Here is a 26413-nt window from a genome sequence, read left to right on the forward strand (position 1 = left end):
TGGACAAAGACATGAAAGCTACCTACATGTCCATTGATGGATGAATGGATAATGATGTGAAATACACACACACACACACACACACACACACACACACACAATGGCATACTACTCAGCCATAAAAAATACCTTCCAGGTATTATGCCATACTAAATAAGCCAGACAGAGAAAGATAAATACAAGTATGATTTCACTTGCACATGAAATCTAAAAAACAAAACAAATAAAAAATGGACCAAAACTTATAGATACAAAGAACAGATTGATGTTTATCAGAGAGGAAGGGGATTGGGGTAGTTGGGCAAACTGGGTGAAGGCAGTCAATTGTAATATGACACATATTAGCTGGCTTACTATGCTGATTGGTCTTCCAGGTGATTCAGGGGTAAATAATCTGTCTGACAAGCAGGAGACACAGGTTCCACCCCTGGGTCAGAAAGATCCCCTAGAGGAGGAAATGGCAACACACTCCAATATTCCTGCCTGGGAAAACCCATGGACAGAGGAGCCTGGCTCACTGCAGTCCATGGGGTCACAAAGAGTTGACATGACTTAGCCACTAAACAACATTCTGCCTACTATACAGTCATTTTTGTAAGTGTGTCATTTTGTATCATTCAAGAACCCTTCTATAATAGAAACAGACACAGAATTAACCACAGCCTCTGAATGAGTGAATACACTATTTCTTCAAACTTAAATGCCAACACATTTTGGGGAAGACCTAAAACTATCTACAACTAATTGTATCATGGGATCACAGCCTTGCTACTCAAAGAGTGTCCACAGACCAGGACCTGTCGAGTCAGCATCATCCAGCAGCTTGTTAGAAATGCAGTCTTTGGACCCACCAGAACCTGCTGAATTAGATTCTGAATTTGTAGTAGGATTGTTGTTGATTTGTAGCTACAATGAAGTTAGAAAAGGACTGACTTAGAATAACTTTTCTATCCTTTATTGTTGCCATTTGAGGAAGCATGCTATTCTGGGGATGCTTTCCCACAGATTTTAGATGTTTGGCAGCATCATTTCAGACGTTGTCAAACAGTCCAGGGGAAAATCCTCTATGATTCAGACTACTGGTGTACAGTTTGGAAACTAGACACACCCCTGACAGGTTTACAATCAAGGACCATCAAATACTCAGATATTAACTTTGGCTGTATCATTAAACTCCTCCAAGCTCCATTTCTGCAAGTGGAGAATGGAGTTCTTAAATGTACTGCCTCACAGATGACACATCTGTAAATATTCAATCAAGCAATTCTTATCAGGCACTAAGATCAAGCTTTAGCACAAAATATTCAAGTATATTTACTATCATCAACAAATATTTTATAATGAAGAATTACATGAAAGCTCAGAACTAGAGATGTAAGTATGAAGTTCCTAAATGTTATGGCAAAAGTGTCATGAAGACAACATATGTAGTGCCCCAAGGTTGATTAACAAAAGAACTCAGTTCTTCCCCTTATTGAAAAAGAGAATAGAAATGTCCTGGAGATTTAGAGTCTGTATCCCCATCATAAATCAAACTTTGGGGATACAAGAGACCTAATTCAGACACTCAGTCTTAGACTTGGAGAAAACTTTAACTCAGGGTTGAAACAAGGTGCTAGGAGATTTAGAGATCTAAAAAGGAGGAAATTTTATGGAGAAGGAGTGAAAAAACAAACAAAAAAAAATGGATTCCCTTGACTTCTACCCTCATCCCTTGTGAATAGAGAATCTTTAAGGAAAATTTCCTTCCTTCCTGACCAGGTTTCCACAGGGGAATTATGTGCTTAGAGGTTGAAATAAAAAGAAATGTGCCTAATGAGCAGGTAGAGGGACCTATAAACACTAACATCTGCAGTCTCTCAGAGTGTGTAATCTTGACCTGAATGGACACTTTATTTCCTTTGTTTGGAGTCCTAATCCTGATTGGGGTTGAGGGTGGGCTGTAGCTTCATCCTTTCCTGCTGTTTTGTCTGGGAACAGAGCCTTCGTCTCCATCATTAACCTTCCAGAGAAGAATTCAGACTCCCCCCTTGGAGACCTTCCTCCCAGAGTTCCCCCATCCAGGTGAGTCTCCAATCTAGATGATGGTACATGAGAAGGTCAGAAAGAAAAGAAGCCAGTTAAACTCAGCCCAGAGGCAAAATATCACTGTGTCTGTCTGTTTGCTTGATTAATTAAAGTATTTGTGTCAGTGGCTAGGTAATATTTCACAGTGTGGCTATGCTACTCACACTTTTGACGAATGGCCTTTCATACTCTTTATCATTAAAGTGCTATTTCATTCATGCCACAGAAATATGTTGAGATTTTAAGCTCAAACTGTGGTTCACATCAAGAAGGATTTTTCTCATGCAGAAGACTCTGAGCAATGTCCAGGAACATTTTGACTGTCTCACTGGAGAGAGTTGGGTGGAGGCCACAGAGGCTCTCAACATCTTTCAATGCATAGGACAAACAGAGCAACAGAGACTGATCTGACTGGGAATGTCAATAGTGTTGAGACTCAGAAAACTTGAGTTAGAGAATATCTGCACAATAACATTTATAGCTGTCCTCAGGTTGTTTCCTAAATCTGTAAGACTTTAGTTTTCTGGCAGCAAAATTAGCAACACTGCTTTTGCTACTGGTTTAAAAGTTCAAACCCCAAGCAGTGTGACAGGTCTTTACACTTATTTCTCAGGCTAATGGTTATGAAAGACATTTTTTTGTTTTCATAAACTGTGGCTCAACTTCAGCAAACTTTACATATTTGATCCTCATTTTGACTTGCCTGTTATTACTATGGCATATATCATTTATCCAGTTTTCTCCAGTTATCAGCATTTCAAAAAATTTTATAGCAGAACCACTACAATATTGTAAAGTAATTATCCTCCAATTAAAATAAATTTATATTAAAAATAAATAAATAAATTTATGGATTATTATTTCTCAATTGACTTTTGGAGGACATTTTCTTTTTTTTTAATTTTATTTTATTTTTAAACTTTACAATATTGTATTAGTTTTGCCAAATATCGAAATGAATCCGCCACAGGTATACCCGCGTTCCCCATCCTGAACCCTCCTCCCTCCTCCCTCGGCTACCCTCCCTCTGGGTCGTCCCAGTGCACCAGCCCCAAGCTTCCAGTACCGTGCATCGAACCTGGACTGGCGACTCGTTTCATACATGATATTATACATGTTTCAATGCTATTCTCCCAAATCTCCCCACCCTCTCCCTCTCCCACAGAGTCCATAAGACTGATCTACACATCGGTGTCTCTTTTGCTGTCTCGTACACAGGGTTATTGTTACCATCTTTTTAAATTCCATATATATGTGTTAGTATACTGTATTTGTGTTTTTCTTTCTGGCTTACTTCACTCTGTATAACAGGTTCCAGTTTCATCCATCTCATTAGAACTGATTCAAATGTATTCTTTTTAATGGCTGAGTAATACTCCATTGTGTATATGTACCACAGCTTTCTTATCCATTCATCTGCGGATGGGCATCTAGGTTGCTTCCATATCCTGGCTATTATAAACAGTGCTGTGATGAACATTGGGGTACACGTGTCTCTCCCTTCTGGTTTCCTCAGTGTGTATGCCCAGCAGTGGGATCGCTGGATCATAAGGCAGTTCTATTTCCAGTTTTTTAAGGAATCTCCACACTGTTCTCCATAGTGGCTGTACTAGTTTGCATTCCCACCAACAGTGTAAGAGAGTTCCCTTTTCTCCACAGCCTCTCCAGCATTTACTGCTTGTAGACTTTTGGATCGCAGCCATTCTGACTGGCATGAAATGGTAGCTCATAGTGGTTTTGATTTGTATTTCTCTGATAATGAGTGATGTTGAGTATCTTTTCATGTGTTTGTTAGCCATCTGTATGTCTTCTTTGGAGAAATGTCTATTTAGATCTTTGGCCCATTTTTTGATTGGGTCATTTATTTTTCTGGAGTTGAGCTGTAGGAGTTCTTGTGTATTTTTGAGATTACTTGTTTGTCCATTGCTTCATTTGCTATTATTTTCTCCCATTCTGAAAGCTGCCTTTTCACCTTGATAATAGTTTCCTTTGATGTGCAGAAGCTTTTAAGTTTAATTAGGTCCTATTTGTTTATTTTTGCTTTTATTTCCAATATTCTGGGAGGTGGATCATAGAGGATCCTGCTGTGATGTATGTCGGAGAGTGTTTTGCCTATGTTCTCCTCTAGGAGTTTTATAGTTTCTGGTCTTACGTTGAGATCTTTAATCCATTTTGAGTTTATTTTTGTGTAAGGTGTTAGAAAGTGTTCTAGTTTCATTGTTTTACAAGTGGTTGACCAGTTTTCCCAGCACCACTTGTTAAAGAGATTGTCTTTAATCCATTGTATATTCTTGCCTCCTTTGTCAAAGATAAGGTGTCCATATGTGCATGGATTTATCTCTGGGCTTTCTATTTTGTTCCATTGATCTATATTTCTGTCTTTGTGCCAGTACCATACTGTCCTGATAACTATGACTTTGTAATAGAGCCTGAAGTCAGGTAGGTTGATTCCTCCAGTTCCATTCTTCTTTCTCAAGATAGCTTTGGCTATTCGAGGTTTTTTGTATTTCCATACAAATTGTGAAATTATTTGTTCTAGCTCTGTGAAGAATACCGTTGGTAGCTTGATAGGGATTGCATTGAATCTGTAAATTGCTTTGGGTAGTATACTCATTTTCACTATATTGATTCTTCCAATCCATGAACATGGTATATTTCTCCATCTATTAGTGTCCTCTTTGATTTCTTTCACCAGTGTTTTATAGTTTTCTATATATAGGTCTTCAGTTTCTTTAGATAGATATATTCCTAAGTATTTTATTCTTTCCGTTGCAATGGTGAATGGAATTGTTTCCTTAATTTCTCTTTCAGTTTTCTCATTGTTAGTGTATAGGAATGCAAGGGATTTCTGTGTGTTGATTTTATATCCTGCAACTTTACTATAATCATTGATTAGTTCTAGTAATTTTCTGGTGGAGTCTTTAGGGTTTTCTATGTAAAGGATCATGTCATCTGCAAACAGTGAGAGTTTTAGTTCTTCTTTTCCAATTTGGAGTCCTTTGATTTCTTTTTCTGCTCTGATTGCTGTGGCCAAAACTTCCAAAACTATGTTGAATAGTAATGGTGAAAGTGGGCTCCCTTGTCTTGTTCCTGACTTTAGAGGAAATACTTTCAATTTTCACCATTGAGGATAATGTTTGCTGTGGGTTTATCATATATAGCTTTTATTATGTTGAGGTATGTTCCTTCTATTCCTGCTTTCTGGAGAGTTCTTATCATAAATGGATGTTGAATTTTGTCAAAGGCTTTCTCTGCATCTATTGAGATAATCATATGGTTTTTGTTTTTCAATTTGTTAATGCGGTGTATTACGTTGATTGATTTGCAGATATTGAAGAATCCTTGCATCCCTGGGATAAAGCCCACTTGGTCATGGTGTATGATCTTTTTAATGTGTTGTTGGATTCTGATTGCTAGAATTTTGTTAAGGATTTTTGCATCTATCTTCATCAGTGATATTGGCCTGTAGTTTTCTTTTTTGGTGGCATCTTTGTCAGGTTTTGGTATTAGGGTGATGGTGGCCTCATAGAATGAGTTTGGAAGTTTACCTTCCTCTGCAATTTTCTGGAAGAGTTTGAGCAGGATAGGTGTTAGCTCTTCTCTAAATTTTTGGTAGAATTCAGCTGTGAAGCCGTCTGGACCTGGGCTTTTGTTTGCTGGAAGATTTTTGATTACAGTTTCAATTTCTGTGCTTGTTATAGGTCTGTTAAGATTTTCTATTTCTTCCTGTTCCAGATTTGGAAAGGTGCTTTTCTAAGAATTTGTCCATTTCTTCCACGTTGTCCATTTTATTGGCATATAATTGTTGATAGTAGTCTCTTATGATCCTTTGTATTTGTGTTGTCTGTTGTGATCTCTCCATTTTCATTTCTAATTTTACTGATTTGATTTTTCTTCCTTTGTTTCCTGATGAGTCTGGCTAATGGTTTGTCAACTTTATTTATCCTTTCAAAGAACCAGCTTTTGTCTTTGTTGATTTTTGCTATGGTATCTTTTGTTTCTTTTGCATTTATTTCTGCTCTAATTTTTAAGATTTCTTTCCTTCTACTAACCCTGGGGTTCTTCATTTCTTCCTTTTTAGTTGCTTTAGGTGTAGGGTTAGGTTATTTATTTGATTTTTTTCTTGTTTCTTGAGGTGTGCCTGTATTGCCATGAACTTTCCACTTAGTACTGCTTTTAAAGTATCCCACAGGTTTTGAGTTGTTGTGTTTTCATTTTCATTAGTTTCTATGCAAATTTTGGTTTCTTTTTTGATTTCTTCTGTGATGTGTTGGTTATTCAGCAGCGTGTTGTTCAGCCTTGGAGGATATTTTCATGATAAAATATTTATTTTATTTCAAAATATCTATCTTCCGACATCTGAGTTTTTTGGTTTTCATTTTGCCACAAGTAAATTTTATGTATACTTTTCTAGAATGTTCACCTGAAATGTATTGGTCACTTTACACTAACATTGTAATACCTCATTTTTTGTAAAATAAGTGAGCTAGGACACCAACTTCATAATCTTTCAGATAACTAGTCATTCATGATTGATCTTTTGTTTTTGGTAAGTATTTGTTTAAATTTTTTTACTTTTCATTAAACGGTAGTTGCTTTACAGTATTGCTTTGGTTTCTATTAAACATCAACATGAATCAGCTTCAGGCCAGATCTTATTTGACAATATAATCTTTTGCAACTAAATGGAGACATGACCTTGCCATTTGCTAAATGTTCAAAACTATTATGACTTAATTCCTGATCATTCAAAAATAAATAATGGAACATCCACTATGTGCCAGGAAGTCCTCGGTACATTACACGTTATATTCTCTTCTATCAGGCCTTTGCTGCGTTAAATATCAGCACCTATTCATGCAATTAAATTATTGCTATTTTATATCACATTTCATTTAGTCTGATTCTTCATTCAGTTTTGCTCACTACAGTTTTTAAAAACTTTTCACTCTAACCTGGTTTCAGTTCAGTTCAGTTCAGTTCAGTTGCTCAGTCGTGTCCGACTCTTTGCAAGCCCATAAATCGCAGCAAGCCAGGCCTCCCTGTCCATCACCAACTCCTGGAGTCCACCCAAACCCATGTCCATTGAGTCGGTGATGCCATCCTACCATCTCATCATCCCCTTCTCCTCCTGCCCTCAATCTTTCCCAGCATGAGGGTCGTTTCAAATGAGTCAACTGTTCACATCAGGTGGCCAAAGTATTGGACTTTCAGTTTCAACATCAGTCCTTCCAATGAATATTCAGGACTGATTTCCTTTAGGATGGACTGGTTGGATCTCCTTGCAGTCCAAGGGACTCTCAAGAGTCTTCTCCAACACCACAGTTCAAAAGCATCAATTCTTCGGTGCTCAGCTTTCTTTATAGTCCAACTCTCACATTCATAAAGGACCACAGGAAAAACCATAGCCTTGACTAGACGGACCTTTGTTGACAAAGTAATGTCTCTGCTTTTGAATATGCTATCTAGCTTGGTTATAACTTTCCTTCCAAGGAGTAAGTGTCTTTTTTTTTTTTTTTTTTCTTAATATTTTTTTTTCCCCATCCTGAACCCTCCTCCCTCCTCCCTCCCCATACCATCCCTCTGGGTCGTCCCAGTGCACCAGCCCCAAGCATCCAGCTTGAACCTGGACTGGCATCTCGTTTCATACTTGACATTTCACATGTTTCAATGCCATTCTCCCAAATCTTCCCACCCTCTCCCTCTCCCACAGAGTCCATAAGCCTGTTCTATACATCAGTGTCTCTTTTGCTGTCTCGTATACAGGGTTATCATTACCATCTTTCTAAATTCCATATATATGCGTTAGTATACTGTATTGGTGTTTGTCCTTCTGGCTTACTTCACTCTGTATAATAGGCTCCAGTTTCATCCACCTCATTAGAACTGATTCAAATGTATTCTTTTTAATGGCTGAGTAATACTCCATTGTGTATATGTACCACAGCTTTCTTATCCATTCATCTGCTGATGGACATCTAGGTTGTTTCCATGTCCTGGCTATTATAAACAGTGCTGCGATGAACATTGGGGTACACGTGTCTCTTTCCCTTCTGGTTTCCTCAGTGGTAAGTGTCTTTTAATTTCATGGCTGCAGTCACCATCTGCAGTGATTTTGGAGCCCAGAAAAATAAAGTCTGACACTGTTTCCACTGTTTCCCCATCTATTTGCCATGAAGTGATGGGACCATATGCCATGATCTTCGTTTTCTGAATGTTGAGCTTTAAGCTAACTTTTTCACTCTCTTCTTTCACTTTCATCAAGAGACTCTTTATTTTTTCACTTTCTGCCATAAGGGTGGTGTCAGCTCCATATCTGAGGTTATTAATATTTCTCCCAGTAATCTTGATTCCAGCCTGTGCTTCCTCCAGCCCAGCGTTTCTCATGATGTACTCTGCATATAAGTTAAATAAGCAGGGTGACAATATACAGCCTTGAGGTACTATCCTTTATTCTTTCATTATATAGCTTTTCACACTCTTCTGTGTTTTTCTGGATAAGCATATATTTATATACCCTTCTGAAAAGTACAAAAGTGAACAAAGCAGGTAAGGTCCCTGCCTTTTGGGGTCACACAGTCTAACAATAAGATCAGAGTACAATGAAATAAATGTGTCATGATGTAATGTCCTCAGACATAATTATATGAAGGAAGTTATTCAGCATAAAAATACAGAATTGTCATGGTGTAGGACACCATGGATTTACAAAGCATGGCTCAAGGAGGCCTCTGCAAGTTGGATGAAGTTCAGAACAAGGATCAGAGTTTCTCAAAACCCAAAGTCCAAGAACAGCCAAGGAAAGATGCTACATGAGAAAAGTGAGAAAGGAGCTAACCTCATCCCTTATCAGACCATACAAAAACTAACTGGTCAAGTAATTATGAAACAGGCCCAGGAGAAACAAGTCTTCTATGGCTTGATATTAAAAATGCCCAATTTTGTCATACTTTGTATATTTTGTTTTATGAAGTGTTGGTTTATGCCTTTGCTCATTTTCTCTTAGGGGAAAAAATAATTAAAATGTCTTTTGATATCTTTTGACATCATAGAGGTATCACTACTATTGTCTTTCAGACAAGTTCATTTTGGATCTCTTATTATTTTTCTGGGCATCAAAGGAAAATAATTAAGGTTGGAATGCTGCCAGGACCATGGAAGATTATTCTTTCTCACAGGCTCTCAGGGACCAACTGACCTTGTTAAGATATTTTTCTCATCATTACTCTCTCTCTCTACCTCCCTCCCTCCCTCTCTTTGCTCTCTGTTTATTGAAAAGGCAATTTAATGTTTGTTTAAATACACAAAATGGCTATCTCAGTGGGGAACCCCAGGTTTATTTGTCCATAGGAAACTTGAGAATTGGAATTTCAGGGAATCATTTCTATGTTATATAGTGTAAGGTTCATTGATCTGCCCAGCTTGGGTTGCACACATTCCTAGTGTACTCAGTAATGCTGCAGCTGAGAAAGAAATGAAAATAACACAGTGAAGAAAGACACAGTGTGTTCTGTGTCTGTTTGCTACTGGTGGGGTGTCAGAAATCTTCAGAACAAGGGTACCAGTTCTCATATATTCCAAGATGACTCTTACGGTAGTGGGGCCAGAATTCAATCAAGGGAGGTACTAAAGAGGTGGGCTGTTTCAATTCACAGGATCCCTTTGCAACAAGATTAATAAAGGGCAAGATATAGTACAGAACAGGAAGTCCCTTGCCCTGGGATTTCAGCAGTAGCTGAGAGACCACGTCCCTCCTCAACAGGTGTGACACCATCTCTCATCACTCTTTGTCATCTTCATTCACTTGCAGCACTGGCTTTACTTTCTTTGACTCGAGCCCTGGAAACAAGCACATTCCTCATGGCCTTTCACTGGACATTTCCTCTGCCAGGGACATACTTCATTATATAAACTTGCATCTCCCTCCCTCTCTTGCTTGAGGTCACTGTTCAAATGTCACCTTGTTTGCAGGTCTTACCTAAACACCCATGCAAAATATAAAGCCTAATTCACCCTCTCCTTTACATGAGCTTACCCTTTCTATATAGCTCCTGTCACCATCTGAAATGTAATGGTCTCTATTATTTGCTTAGATTTTCTATCTCCATCATTGAATGTGTGTATATGCTCAGTCGTGTCTATCTTTCTGTGACCCCATGGACTATAGCCCACTGGGCTCCCCTGTCCATGGGATTATCCAGGCAAGAATACTGGAGTGGGCTGCCATTTTTTCTCCAGGGGATCTTCCTGACCCAGGGATCAAACCCTAGTCTCTTGCATCTCCTGCATGGGCAGGCGGATTCTTTACCACTGCACCATATGAAAAGTACTCCCATCATTTAATAGTAGGGTCCTATTTTGTTCTTCAGCAAACTATACTTGTTGCCTAGACATTGGTAATATAGTCAGCTCTCAATTTTACTACTGAAATGCATGAAAAAATTTCTAATGAAAATTATAGGATGCATAATCCCTCAGGGAAAGAGTTGACAAGGTCAAAAATTCCATATCAATGGTGGCATGAGGCAATCTAAAGGAGACCATATTCATACACAAAATATATTTTATTGAATTACATGAGGGAAATATGTAAATACCAGCATTTAAAATGTGGAAGTAAACCAGGTAGTTGTGCAAATTAGTCATGTTACTTTCCTCTTTCTGTGAAGCCACTTCCATCATATGGAACGAGGTAATGATACACGAATTTCAGAATTTCTTCTTCTAGGATTTTCAGAGGATCCAGAACTACAGCCCATCATATTTGGGCTTTTTCTCTCTATGTACCTCATCACTGCTTTTGGAAACCTGCTCATCATCTTGGCCATCACTTCAGACTCCCACCTGCACACCCCCATGTACTTCTTCCTCTCCAACCTGTCCTTTGTAGACATCTGTTTCACTTCCACCACCATCCCAAAGATGCTGTGGAACATCCAGACCCAGAGCAAAGTGATCACCTATGAAGGCTGCATCACACAGATTTATTTTCTCATCCTCTTTGCAGTGTTGGACATTTTTCTCCTGACTGTGATGGCCTATGACCGCTTTGTGGCCATCTGCCATCCCCTGCACTACACAGTCATCATGAACCCAAGACTTTGTGGACGGCTGGTGTTGATGTCCTGGATCATAAATATTCTTAATTCCTCATTACAAAGCTTAATGATGCTGCAACTGTCCTTCTGCACAAACATTGAAATTCCCCACTTTTTCTGTGAACTCAATCATATGGTCCAACTTGCCTGTTCTGACACCTTTCTTAATAACATAGTGATGTATTTTGCAGCTGTCCTGCTGGGTGGTGGTCCCTTTGTTGGTATCCTTTACTCTTATTCTAAGATAGTCTCCTCTATACGCAGAATCTTATCAGCTCAGGGGAAATATAAAGCATTTTCCACGTGTGCATCTCACCTCACCGTTGTCTCCTTATTTTATTGTATGATGCTTGGAGTGTACCTTAGCTCTGCAGCTACCCACAATGCACACTCAAGTGCAACAGCCTCGGTGATGTACACAGTCATCACACCCATGTTGAACCCCTTCATCTACAGCCTGAGGAATAAAGACATGAAGAGGGCTCTGAAAGTATTCTTTGTGAGATGAACTGTGTAAGAGCTAGTTGTCATAAAACTGAAAAAGCACTTGAGATTTCAGAGGTCAAAGCCTCAGAGTCAGAAAACGTGACTATTTGATCAGATGATGAAATCAGAACTTGCTCTTTTTAAATAAATACATTTCTGGAATTTGCATTTATTTGACTAACTTTTCTATTCAATTCGTGTAAATCACTTTATTAAGCTTCCTTTTCTCTCTGACATCCATCCGCTTTCTCTTTGTTTTATTCCCACTTTCACAAATTTACTTCATCGATGTATCAGGAATGTTGGGAAATTCCCACTGACTAAATGAGACAACATAGACTCTTTTTTTTTTTTTTAGAATAACTTTTCACAAATGACATACCTGCTCAGTCGCTCAGTCACGTCTGACTCTATGCAACCCTATGGACTGTAGTCCACCAGGCTCCTCTATCCATGGAATTTTTCTGGCAAGGATACTGGTGTGGGTTACCATTTCCTCCTCCAGGGATCAAACTTGTGTCTCTTTCATCTGCATTGGCAGGCACATTCTTTACCCCTAGTGCAACCTGGGAAGCCCCACAAATGACATTTGTCTTACCAGACATTTTTCTTGTTTCTCTAAAAGAAGTGTCATGAGTTGTAGTCTTCCTACCAAAAAACTTATGTTTGATCATGAAGACAATTTATATAATTTTATAACAGAGGAAAACCTAAGACACTATTTTCACCTTTATATCCAATATTCTCATGTACATCACTATCTTATCTGCCTGTTCTTGCCATTGAGACTGTAACATACTATTGTGATTTGTGACAAGTCATTGATTTTTATTCTCCTCATTTGGATCCTGTTCTTGGCATCCATATTTCCCACAATAGCCACTGTCAACATGATTATCAGATACATGTCTGCAAAAGGAGTCCCCACTGAAAGACACATTTTAATAAACAGATTGACCTAATATGGCTTTAGAATCACAGATGAACATCAATATTTCAGTTCAGTTGCTCAGTTGTGTGTGACTCTTTGCAACCCCATGGACTGCAGCATGCCAGGCTTCCCTGTCTATCACCAACTCTCAGAGCCTGCTCAAACTCAAGTCCATCCAACCATCTTATTCCCTGTCATCCCCTTCTCCTCCTGCCTTCAATCTTTCCCAGCATCAGGGTCTTCTTCAATGCATCAGCTCTTCGCATCAAATGGCCAAAGTATTAAAGTTACAGCTTCAGCATCAGTCCTTCCAATGAATATTCAGGACTGACTTGTTTTAGGATTAACTGCAGTTGATCTCCTTGCAGTCCAAGGGACCTTCAACACAATGAAACAAAATTGTGATTCATACATTGTATTACTTTGAAAAATACTCATTTTCCATGCTGTATATCTACCCATTGGAGAATGGAGGATTGGTGTCCATGTGTTAAGGGGAGGTTTATACGTATTAGTGAAAGATTGATTAACATTTTTTTCTTTTTTTATTCAATTATCTTCCTGTTTCTGCTTGAAAACTTTCAGTGCTACCTGTAATATGATTAATGTCATTGATTTAATGGAACTGTATCTCCACTGCAGTTTGTCATAACCCAAGAAGGATGGTGAATGATCACTATCATCCTCCATAACTCTGTTATACTCATGATTCTATTCACATTTTATGATCAAAGAGTGACTCAACAGACATCTTGAATTGCTGTCCAGTCATGTGAATCAGAATTACCAGTCTTTTTTCCTCCATAGACATATCTGTCCTTTCAACTTCCTTTGGTTACTGAGAAATGAACCGCAGTTAGATATTTCAATTACAGTTATCTGAAATGAACTGAAATGACAGAGTAACCATGAAAGCTATCCTGAAATATAAGAACAAATTAGGGCAGTTCAGGATTGGGAACACGTGTATACCTGTGGCGGCTTCATGTTGATGTATGGCAAAACCAATACAATATTGTAAAGTACAAAAAAAAAAAAATCCCTTACAAAAAAACAACAACACCAACAAAAAAAGAACAAATGACAAGAATAATCAGGAGCAATTATAACTGTCCTCATTCTATTCACTTTGATTATTGTATCAGTTAGATATTGCTGCATACAAGCCATCCTAAAGCTAATGCTGTAATATACTGTCTTTGTTACCAGATGAGATTATAAGGTAGAGTTGTTCTGAGCTCTGCTGATCTCCTAATGAGTGTAAACTCAGCTGTGAGTCTCTGCATTGCTTTTCTTAGGTTTATCCATGATACGATGTGTGAGATGATACCTTTTTCACTTGACCCAATGTGATCAGTTTGTTTCTCTGGTTGTATCTTGAATTTTACCAAGAGAGTACCAAGAGTGAATTGCTTTAATTTACTTCTATTTTTATATCCATATATGACACTTTTCTTTTCACCTGGGTAATGAGATATCTCCCATAACTGCTCAGTGTGCATCAGCTATCTGTGCTCTAGATCCTACTCCGATCCACATACCTTTAGACTTCAAAGTGACATACTGGAAAATAATTGCATACCATAAACTGCATATTTTGAAATGATAAATAAAATGATCTGTACCAAATTTACAATGCATACTGTATATTTCCATTGCACATAATTCATGACAGTGCACAATAACTTGAAAGGCTTTTAAAAGTGTTTAAATATGTTAATCTCCCTGAGCCTAAATCATTATCTATGTAGGTAATGTGGGATAATAAACGTAACTTCAGAGGAAGATTTCAAGAAATTAATGATGTAAGTGGATGTATTTTTGTGGAATCCTAAGAAAATGTTCAAATGTAAACTTGTTTATTTATTTATATAAATTTATCTTTCAAATGAGCATGAGCATACCTATGTATGTACACACAGAAATGCATTTGTGGTTCTATGTTTTATATAGAAAGAAAGCTTGAGAGAAAGTTGGAGAGGATACACTACTGGGCATATATACTGAGGAAACCATAATTCAAAAAGATAATTCAAAGCACATGGACCGCAATGTTCATTGCAGCACTATTTACAATAGCCATGATATGATATGGAAGCAACCTAGATGTCCATCAATAGCTGAGTGGATAAAGAAGATGTAGTACATATATACAATGGAATATTACTCAACCATAAAAAGCAATGAAATTGAATCAGTTGTAGTGATATGGATGAACCTAGAGCCTACCATACAGAGTGAAGTAAGCCAGAAAAACAAATATCATATATTAATGCATACATACAGAATCTAGAAAACTGGTGCTGATGAACCATTTGCAGGGGAAAAACAGAGATTTAAATGAAGAGAATAGACCTGTGAACACAAAGGAGAAAAAAGAGGGGGGACAAACTGAGAGAGTGGTATTGACATATATATACCACCATGACTAAAATAGATAGCTGGCAGGAAGCTGTTGTATAACACAGGGAGCTCAGCTCAGGGTGCTCTGTGATGACCTGAGATAGGGAGTGGGGTGGGAAGGAGACTCAAGAGGATAAGAATATATGCATACATATAGCTGATTCACTTTGTTGTACAGCAATAATTGACATAACATTGTAAAGCAATTATATTCCAATAAAAATTTTAAAAACATTATGAGCAAAAAAGAAGAAGAAGAAGAAGAAGACTGTAAAAAGTTAAGCATAGATTTAAAGTGAACCATAGAGGGACTGGTCCAAGATGGTGATACAGGAAGATGCTGAATTAACTCCTCCCATGGATATGCTGAATCTACAGCTACACATGGATCAAGTCCCTCGGAAAAAGACATGAAAACTAGCTGAAATGTTCCCTTGTATCAAATGAGAAAAGACTACACTGAGGCAGGTAGGAGAGACTGAGATGATCTCTTGCCAAAACCCCCAACCCTGATGCAGCAACCCAAATTCAGAAGGGGTTTTACAAATCTGGAGCCTCTTCTTGAGGATTAAAATGTTCATAGCCTATATTAAGACCTGCTCTTAATATTAAGACCCCAACTCTTAAGACCTGTATGTGGGAGATGAGCCATCAAAATACCTATCTTTGAAAACCATCAGGATTTATGTCTATGAGATGCGAAGAGACGTTGCAAATAGAGACACTGCTTTTAAAAGACTCACACATAGACTCAATCACCACATAAACTCAAGGCTCACTGCTGAAGCAAAAGTTTGAAAAGTACCTAGACTATATGTGAGGGACTGTTGCTGTTTATTTAGTCGTTAAGTTGTGTTCAGCTCTTCACGATCCCATGGACTATAGCCCACTAGTTCCTCTGTCCATGGAATTTCCCAAGCAAGAATATTGGAGTGGGTTGCCATTTCCTGCTCCAGGGGATCTTCCCCACCCAGGGATCAAACCCACGTCTAGTGCATTGGCATACAGATTCTTTACCACTGAGCCACCTGGGGGATATTGAGTTGCTAATCTAACTACACCCACCAAAAGGCCAGAAGCCTGTTGAAATTCTCTCTTGGCATGGAGGCATTGGTGGGAGCCATCTCACACTGTCATTCTGCATCACTAAAGTCGGCAGATATAATTCCTTGGCTCATCCTTTGTCAAGCTCCACACTACCATTATCTCCTAGAGGGGAGATTTGCACATGTCTGGTCCTCTATGATTTTTTTTTCTTTAAATGCAGCATCCCAGTTTCTCTGGCAGCACTCCAGAGAACATTCTTTTTGTCCCTGGCTCTAGAGGCCAGGGTACTTGCATTCCAAGGTCTGACTGGATTGCAAAATCAAAAAGACAGTTCTTGACAGCCTACCACCTCCAGGACATTATACAGGTAGCAGACTGAATCACACTCCAGCCTTTCTGGAATAGAGGCCCCCGCTTTCTTGTCCAGGAGCTTTGGCCTGAGGGGCAGGTTCTGTTCTTGTGTGCTCCTAGAGGTCTGTGGCTATGATCTCAGGGAACAGAGATGAGCCTGGTGGATAAGTCTTTGTTCTCTGCCTCTGCTCTGTTTCAACTTGATAGTGAGCTTATACCCCTGTCTGGCCTCCTGATTTTTGCAGCTGCTTCCTGGGACAACCTTACATCCCAGGAAGACAGTGGAGCTTGTACTCTCAAGAACTGCAGGACTATAACCAAGGGAGGAAGAGTTCTTAAACTGCTACCACTTTCAGGACACAGGAAATAACAGACCTAGATACTTGATCTTTCTGTGAAATAAGCTTAAAACATTATCATCAATTGTAGCTGCAGCCTTAAAGACAGGCTTCTCATTTAACACATACCTACAGGCTTCCTTGGTGGTTCAGTGGTAAAGAATCCACCTGCCAATGCAACATGGGTTCAATCCCTGGTCCGGGAAGATACCCTGGAGAAGGAAATGGCAGCCCACTCCAGTATTCTTGCCTGGGAAATCCCATGGACAGAAGAGCCTGGCAGGTTACACTCCAGGGGGTTTGCAAGAGTCAGACACAACTTAACAATTTTACAATACAAGGACATGGTCTGACTATAAACCTTTCCAGTTACCTTGAAAGGTGGATATTATCTTCATGCTCTCTCTCTACCACACCCCAGACTCCCAGTATGCCTTGGAGTGGAATTCTCACATGTGTCTGGTGCCCCAGTTTTTACATCCAATGGCCTGGATTTTGTAGCTACTTCACAAGGAATCATCCTCAATTGCCTGGCTCTGGAGGCTGGAGGTGGGGAGGCTTGTATGTAGTGCCCAAGGTTCACTAACAAAAGAACTCAGTTCCTGCCCCTGTTAAAAAGGAGAACAGAAATTTTCTGGAGGTTCAGGGACTGCATCCCCATCATAAACCAAAGCTTTGAAGACACAAGAGACCCAATCCAGACAGGTTCTTCAGTCTTTGACCTGGGAGAAAATTCTAATTGAGAGTTGAGATAAGATGCTAAGAGATTTAGAGATATGAAAGGGGGGCAATTTAATGGAGAAGGAGTAAAAAGAAGAAAACAAAACTGGATTCAATTGACTTCTACACTGGCCTCTTGTGACCAGAAAATCATTAGGAAAAATTTCCTTTCTTCCAGAAGAGCTTTCCACAGGGGAATTATGTACTTAGAGGTTGAAATAACAAGAGAGAAGTGTGCTTAATGAGCAGATACAGGGAGCTATAAATATCTCCACGTCTGAAGTCTCCTCGGTGTTTGCAAATCTTGCCTAGAAGGGCCTTTATTTTGTTTTGTTTGATTTGAGTCCTAATCCTGGCTGGGGGGCTGTAGAATCACTATTTCCTGCTGCTAGTCTAGGGACAGAACCTTAGTCTCCATCATTAACCACCCAGGGAGTGGTTCAGACTCCTCCTCAGAGATCTTCCCCTCAGTTCCCATCCAGGTGAGTCCAACAACCCAGATGATGGTGCATGAGATGGTCAGAGAGAATGGAAGCCAATTAAACTCAGCCCAGAGGCAAGAGACTGCTGCTCTTGTTCCTTTGTTTGATTAATTAATGTGTTTATTTCTGTGATTACATATTTCACAATGCAAGAGTGCTATTTACACCTTTGACCATCTTTCACATTCTTTATCATTAAATTGCTGTTATGTCAGTGCTAGAAAAATATGTTGAGATTGTTAATTTAAAACTGTGCTTCTAGTCAGGGGATTAGATTTTTCCCTGGGGGACACATTGAACAATGTCCAAGGACACGTTTAGCTGTCACACTGGAGAGGGGTGAGTAGAGACCATGGCTGCTGTAAACATCTTTCAATGCACAGGACAGAGCACACAATAGAGAATGATTTGGCCCGGAATATTCACAGCACTTGGGGTTGAGAAAGCCTGAGTTAAAAAAACAACATTTATTGCAATATTTATAGTTGTCTTGAGAGTCCCTTGGACTGCAAGGAGATCCAACCAGTCCATCCTAAAGCAGATCAGTCCTGGGTGTTCATTGGAAGCACTGATGTTGAAGCTGAAACTCCAATACTTTGGCCACCTGATGCAAAGAGCTGACTCATTTGAAAAGACCATGATGCTGGGAAAGATTGAAGGCAGGAGGAGAAGGGGATGACAGAGGATGAGATGGTTGGATGGCATCACCGACTTGATGGACATGGGTTTGGGTAGACTCCGGGAGTTGGTGATGGACAGGGAGGCCAGGTGTGCTGTGGTTCGTGGGGTCGCAAAGAGTTGGACACTGCTGAATGACTGAACTGAACTTATAGTTGTCTTCAGGTTTCTTTCCAATCTTATAACATTTTATGTTTCTAACAGCAAAGTTAGAGTACTGCTTTTGCTGCCAATTTAAAAGATCTAATCACAATCAACGTGACAGTTCTTTAAGGGTTCCCCCCACTCCACCAGGCTGATGGGTATGAAAGACACTTCTTCGTTTCTTAAGCTATAGCTCAGATTCATCACACTTTACATATTTGATCACCATTTTGATCTGCCTATTATGCTGCTGTTGTTGTTTTGTGGCTAAGTCATGTCCAACTCTTTTGTGATCCCATGGACAGTAGCCCTCCAGGCTCCTCTGTTCATAGGATTTCCCAGGCAAGAACACTAGAGTGGGCTTCCATTTCCTGCTTCAGGGGATCTTCCCAACCCAAGAATCAAACTCCCAACTCCTGCATTGGCCTATATAATAATTACCTATTTTTCTACAGTTTTTAGCATTTCAAAAAATTTCTACTGATCATAGCTTTTCAACTGACTTTTGCAGGACATTTTTGGCCATAAAAAGCTTTATTTTATTGAAGTATATCTATATTCTTAGTTTTGAATTTCTTGTTTTATTGGATGGTTTTGCCCCCTGCAAATTGAATATGTCATTTTCTAGATGTTCATCTAAAATGTATTGCTTACCCCTACACAGAGCATGGATGCAATATGTTTCTTTTGTATGAAGTATGAGGGAGCAGAACTGTCATAGTGGGGACAGGACTTATAGAACATGCCCCAATGGCAGCCTCTGCATGTTGGATGAAGTCCAGAATCATGATTAGAATGTGCCCACTGAGAGTCTCAAAAAAGAGATGAAATATTACAGAACGGGAACGGTAAAAGAAAGATACCACATGAGAAATTTGAGGAAAAGGCTAATCTCATCCATTATTGGGCCATACAAAAACTGTACGGTCAGGGACTTCCCTGGTGGTCCAGTGGTTAAGAATTCGCCTTCCAATGCAGGGGATGTAAGTTCGATTCGATCCCTGGTACTGGACTCCACATGCCTGATGGCCAAAAAACTAAAATATCAAAAAAAAGAAGCAATATTGTAACAGTAAGGACTTTAAAAATTCAGTAAAGACTTTAAAAATGGTTCACATCAAAACAATCTTGAAAAAAAAAACCTAGTTGGTCAAATAATTATGGAATAGGCACAGGAAAAGTAAATCTACTGCATCATACTGACAATGTCCAACTTTTGTTATACTGTATGCATTTTCTCTGGGGAAATGTTGATTTATCCCTTTGTTCGTTTTTTGGTGGATGTACCATATATAAAGTGCTTGACACCATTAAAGAATCACTGCTGCTGTTGCTGCTGCTAAGTCGCTTCAGTTGTGTCCGACTCTGTGAGACCCCATAGACGGCAGCCCACCAGGCCCCGCAGTCCCTGGGATTCTCTAGGCAAGAACACTGGAGTACTTCTGTCTTTTAGACAAGTTTTTTTTTTTTTTTTTTTTAGTTCTCTTATTATTTTCTCTGGGCATCAAGGGAATGTAATCAGGGTTGGAATGCTGCCAGAACCAAGGGAGATTATTCTTCCGCACAATCTCTCTGAGACCAGCTGAGCTTATTAGATCTTTTCCTCCTGACCCACTTTATTTTTTCTCTCTTTCTGTTAATTGAACAGATTCTTTTTTGATTAAAAAAAATCAACCAAAAATGGCCCTATCAGTATGGAGTCCCAGGTTTATATGTCCATGGGAAGTTGAAGAATTGGAATATCTGAAGACCATTTCTGCATTCTACAGGGGAAAGATCACTGATTGGGCCAGTTTGGGTTTTATGCATTTCTAGTGCAAAGTTCAACATTCAGAAAACTAAGATCATGGCATCTGATCCCATCACTTCATGGCAAATAGATGGGGAAACAATGGAAACAGTGTCAGACTTTATTTTGGGGGCTCCAAAATCACTGCAGATGGTGATTGAAGCCATGAAATTAAAGGATGCTTACTCCTTGGAAGGAAAGTTATGACCAACCTAGATAATACATTGAAAAGCAGAGATATTACTTTGCCAACAAAGGTCCGTCTAGTCAAGGCTATGGTTTTTTTGTTGTTGTTGTTGTTTTTGGTTATTTTTTATTTTATTTTATTTTTAAACTTTACAATATTGTATTAGTTTTGCCAAATATCGAAATGAATCCGCCACAGGTATACCCGCGTTCCCCATCCTGAACCCTCCACCTTCCTCCCTCCCATACCCTCCCTCTGGGTCGTCCCAGTGCACCAGCCCCAAGCATCCAGTACCGTGCATCGAACCTGGACTGGTGACTCGTTTCATACATGATATTATACATGTTTCAATGCTATTCTCCCAAATCTCCCCACCCTCTCCCTCTCCCACACAGTCTATAAGACTGATCTATACATCGGTGTCTCTTTTGCTGTCTCATACACAGGGTTATTGTTACCATCTTTCTAAATTCCATATATATGCGTTAGTATACTGTATTGGTGTTTTTCTTTCTGGCTTACTTCACTCTGTATAATAGACTCCAGTTTCATCCACCTCATTAGAACTGATTCAAATGTATTCTTTTTAATGGCTGAGTAATACTCCATTGTGTATATGTACCACTGCTTTCTTATCCATTCATCTGCTGATGGACATCTAGGTTGCTTCCATGTCCTGGCTATTATAAACAGTGCTGCGATGAACATTGGGGTACACGTGTCTCTTTCCCTTCTGGTTTCCTCAGTGTGTATGCCCAGCAGTGGGATTGCTGGATCATAAGGCAGTTCTATTTCCAGTTTTTTAAGGAATCTCCACACTGTTCTCCATAGTGGCTGTACTAGTTTGCATTCCCACCAACAGTGTAAGAGAGTTCCCTTTTCTCCACAGCCTCTCCAGCATTTACTGCTTGTAGACTTATGGATTGTAGCCATTCTGACTGGTGTGAAATGGTACCTCATAGTGGTTTTGATTTGCATTTCTCTGATAATGAGTGATGTTGAGCATCTTTTCATGTGTTTGTTAGCTATCTGTATGTCTTCTTTGGAGAAATGTCTATTTAGTTCTTTGGCCCATTTTTTGATTGGGTCATTTATTTTTCTGGAATTGAGCTGTAGGAGTTGCTTGTATATTTTTGAGATTAGTTGTCTGTTGCTTCATTTGCTATTATTTTCTCCCATTCTGAAGGCTGTCTTTTCACCTTGCTAATAGTTTCCTTTTTTGTGCAGAAGCTTTTAAGTTTAATTCGGTCCCATTTGTTTATTTTTGCTTTTATTTCCAATATTCTGGGAGGTGGGTCATAGAGGATCCTGCTGTGATGTATGTCGGAGAGTGTTTTGCCTATGTTCTCCTCTAGGAGTTCTACAGTTTCTGGTCTTACATTGAGATCTTTAATCCACTTTGAGTTTATTTTTGTGTATGGTGTTAGAAAGTGTTCTAGTTTCATTCTTTTACAGGTGGTTGACCAGTTTTCCCAGCACCACTTGTTAAAGAGATTGTCTTTAATCCATTGTATATTCTTGCCTCCTTTGTCAAAGATAAGGTGTCCATATGTGGGTGGATTTATCTCTGGGCTTTCTATTTTTTTCCATTGATCAATATTTCTGTCTTTGTGCCAGTACCATACTGTCTTGATAACTATGGCTTTGTAATAGAGCCTGAAGTCAGGTAGGTTGATTCCTCCAGTTCCATTCTTCTTTCTCAAGATAGCTTTGGCTATTCGAGGTTTTTTGTATTTCCATACAAATTGTGAAATTATTTGTTCTAGCTCTGTGAAGAATACCGTTGGTAGCTTGATAGGGATTGCATTGAATCTATAAATTGCTTTGGGTAGTATACTCATTTTCACTATATTGATTCTTCCAATCCATGAACATGGTATATTTCTCCATCTATTAGTGTCCTCTTTGATTTCTTTCACCAGTGTTTTACAGTTTTCTGTATATAGGTCTTTAGTTTATTTAGGTAGATATATTCCTAAGTATTTTATTCTTTCCGTTGCAATGGTGAATGGAGTTGTTCCCTTAATTTCTCTTTCAGTTTTCTCATTATTAGTGTATAGGAATGCAAGGGATTTCTGTGTGTTGATTTTATATCCTGCAACTTTACTATATTCATTGATTAGTTCTAGTAATTTTCTGGTGGAGTCTTTAGGTTTTTCTATGTAGAGGATCATGTCATCTGCAAACAGTGAGAGTTTTACTTCTTCTTTTCCAATTTGGATTCCTTTGATTTCTTTTTCTGCTCTGATTGCTGTGGCCAAAACTTCCAAAACTATGTTGAATAGTAATGGTGAAAGTGGGCACCCTTGTCTTGTTCCTGACTTTAGAGGAAATGCTTTCAATTTTTCACCATTGAGGATAATGTTTGCTGTGGTTTTGTCATATATACCTTTATTTATGTTGAGGTATGTTCCTTATATTCCTGCTTTCTGGAGAGTTTTTATCATAAATGGATGTTGAATTTTGTCAAAGGCTTTCTCTGCATCTATTGAGATAATCGTATGGTTCTTATTTTTCAATTTATTATTGTGATGTATTACATTGATTGATTTGCGGATATTGAAGAATCCTTGCATCCCTGGGATAAAGCCCACTTGGTCATGGTGTATGATCTTTTTAATGTGTTGTTGGATTCTGATTGCTAGAATTTTGTTAAGGATTTTTGCATCTATCTTCATCAGTGATATTGGCCTGTAGTTTTCTTTTTTGGCGGCATCTTTGTCAGGTTTTGGTATTAGGGTGATGGTGGCCTCATAGAATGAGTTTGGAAGTTTACCTTCCTCTGCAATTTTCTGGAAGAGTTTGAGCAGGATAGGTGTTAGCTCTTCTCTAAATTTTTGGTAGAATTCAGCTGTGAAGCCATCTGGACCTGGGCTTTTATTTGCTGGAAGATTTTTGATTACAGTTTCAATTTCCGTGCTTGTAATGGGTCTGTTAAGATTTTCTATTTCTTCCTGGTCCAGTTTTGGAAAGTTGTACTTTTCTAAGAATTTGTCCATTTCTTCCACGTTGTCCATTTTTATTGGCATATAATTGTTGATAGTAGTCTCTTATGATCCTTTGTATTTCTGTGTTGTCTGCTGTGATCTCTCCATTTTCGTTTCTAATTTTATTGATTTGATTTTTCTCCCTTTGTTTCTTGATGAGTCTGGCTAATGGTTTGTCAATTTTATTTATCCTTTCAAAGAACCAGCTTTTGTCTTTGTTGATTTTTGCTATGGTATCTTTTGTTTCTTTTGCATTTATTTTTGCCCTAATTTTTAAGATTTCTTTCCTTCTACTAACCCTGGGGTTCTTCATTTCTTCCTTTTCTAGTTGCTTTAGGTGTAGGGTTAGGTTATTTATTTGACTTTTTTCTTGTTTCTTTAGGTATGCCTGTATTGCTATGAACTTTCCCCTTAGCACTGCTTTTAAAATATCCCACAGGTTTTGAGTTGTTGTGTTTTCATTTTCATCCGTTTCTATGCAAATTTGATTTCTTTTTTGATTTCTTCTGTGATTTGTTTGTTATTCAGCAGGGTGTTGTTCATCCTCTATATGTTGGAATTTTTAATAGTTTTTCTCCTATAATTGAGATCTAATCTTACTGCATCATGGTCAGAAAAGATGCTTGAAATGATTTCTATTTTTTTGAATTTACCAAAGCTAGATTTATGACCCAGGATGTGATCTATCCTGGAGAAGGTTCCATGTGCTCTTGAGAAAAAGGTGAAATTCATTGTTTTGGGACGAAATGTCCTATAGATATCAATTAGGTCTAACTGGTCTATTGTATCGTTTAACGTTTGTGTTTCCTTGTTAATTTTCTGTTTAGTTGATCTATCCATAGGTGTGAGTGGGGTATTAAAGCCTCCCACTATTATTGTGTTATTGTTAATTTCTCCTTTCATACTTGTTAGCATTTGTCTCACATACTGCAGTGCTCCCGTGTTGGGTGCATATATTTATAATTGTTATATCTTCTTCTTGGATTGATCCTTTGATCATTATGTAGTGACCTTCTTTGTCTCTTTTCACAGCCTTTGTTTTAAAGTCTATTTTATCTGATATGAGTATTGCTATTCCTGCTTTCTTTTGGTCCCTATTTGCATGAAAAATCTTTTTCCAGCCCTTCGCTTTCAGTCTGTATGTGTCCCCTGTTTTGAGGTGGGTCTCTTGTAGACAACATATGTAGGGGTCGTGTTTTTGTATCCATTCAGCCAGTCTTTGTCTTTTGGTTGGGGCATTCAACCCATTTACATTTAAGGTAATTACTGATAAATATGGTCCCATTGCCATTTACTTTATTGTTTTGGGTTCGAGTTTATACACTGTTTTTGTGTTTCCTGTCTAGAGAATATCCTTTAGTATTTGTTGGAGAGCTGGTTTGGTGGTGCTGAATTCTCTCAGCTTTTGCTTGTCTGAGAAGCTTTTGATTTCTCCTTCATATTTGAATGAGATCGTTGCTGGGTACAATAATCTGGGCTGTAGGTTATTTTCTTTCATCACTTTAAGTATGTCTTGCCATTCCCTCCTGGCTTGAAGAGTTTCTATTGAAAGATCAGCTGTTATCCTTATGGCAATTCCCTTGTGTGTTATTTGTTGTTTTTCCCTTGCTGCTTTTAATATTTGTTCTTTGTGTTTGATCTTTGTTAATTTGATTAATATGTGTCTTGGGGTGTTTCGCCTTGGGTTTATCCTGTTTGGGACTCTCTGTGTTTCTTGGACTTGGGTGATTATTTCCTTCCCCATTTTAGGGAAGTTTTCAACTATTATCTCCTCAAGTATTTTCTCATCGTCTTTCTTTTTGTCTTCTTCTTCTGGAACCCCTATGATTCGAATGTTGTAGCATTTAATATTGTCCTGGAGGTCTCTGAGATTGTCCTCATTTTTTTTAATTCGTTTTTCTTTTATCCTCTCTGATTCTTTTATTTCTACCATTCTATCTTCTAATTCACTAATCCTATCTTCTGCCTCTGTTTTTCTACTATTTGTTGCCTCCAGAGTGTTTTTAATTTCATTTATTGCAGTATTCATTTTATATTGACTCTCTTTTATTTCTTCTAGGTCCTTGTTAAACCTTTCTTGCATCTTCTCAATCTTTGTCTCCAAGCTATTTATTTGTGATTCCATTTTGATTTCAAGATTTTGGATCAATTTCACTATCATTATTCCGAATTCTTTATCAGGTAGATTCCCTATCTCTTCCTCTTTTGTTTGGTTTGGTGGGCATTTATCCTGTTCCTTTATCTGCTGGGTATTCCTCTGTCTCTTCATCTTGTTTAAATTGCTGAGTTTGGGGTGTCCTTTCTGTATTCTGGCAGTTTGTGGAGTTCTGTTTATTGTGGTGTTTCCTCGCTCTGTGTGTAGGTTTGTACAGGTGGCTTGTCAAGGTTTCTTGGTTAGGGAAGCTTGTGTCGGTGTTCTGGTGAGTGGAGCTGTATTTCTTCTCTCTCCTTTCGAAGACTTGGGTTGCTTTTCCGGGTGCCTGATGTCCTCTGCTGGCATTCAGAAGTTGTTTTGTGGAATTTACTCGGCGTTTAAATGTTCTTTTGATGAATTTGTGGGGGAGAAAGTGTTCTCCCCGTCCTACTCCTCCGCCATCTTAGCTCCTCCCCAAGGCTATGGTTTTTACAGTGGTCATATATGGATGTGAGAGTTGAACTGTGAAGAAAGCTGAGTGCCGAAGAATTGATGTTTTTGAACTGTGGTG

The 26413-nt window shown here is 38.7% G+C and overlaps 1 protein-coding gene across 1 annotated transcript; it reads left to right on the forward strand.

Moving 5' to 3' along the window:
* The first annotated feature begins 10749 nt into the window (after positions 1–10749).
* On the forward strand, positions 10750–11673 carry LOC113896058 (olfactory receptor 7A17-like). The gene has a single exon (XM_027548029.1). The coding sequence runs from the start codon at positions 10750–10752 to the stop codon at positions 11671–11673; it is 924 nt and encodes a 307-aa protein (XP_027403830.1).
* Positions 11674–26413: the final 14740 nt, after the last annotated feature.

Source organism: Bos indicus x Bos taurus, chromosome 7 (assembly GCF_003369695.1).
Source record: "Bos indicus x Bos taurus breed Angus x Brahman F1 hybrid chromosome 7, Bos_hybrid_MaternalHap_v2.0, whole genome shotgun sequence".
NCBI classification, from domain to species: Eukaryota; Metazoa; Chordata; class Mammalia; order Artiodactyla; family Bovidae; genus Bos; species Bos indicus x Bos taurus.

Bases quoted from the DNA above. Each gene is read 5' to 3' on its own strand.
- LOC113896058 (XM_027548029.1), top strand. From the start codon at position 10,750: ATGGAACGAGGTAATGATACACGAATTTCAGAATTTCTTCTTCTAGGA.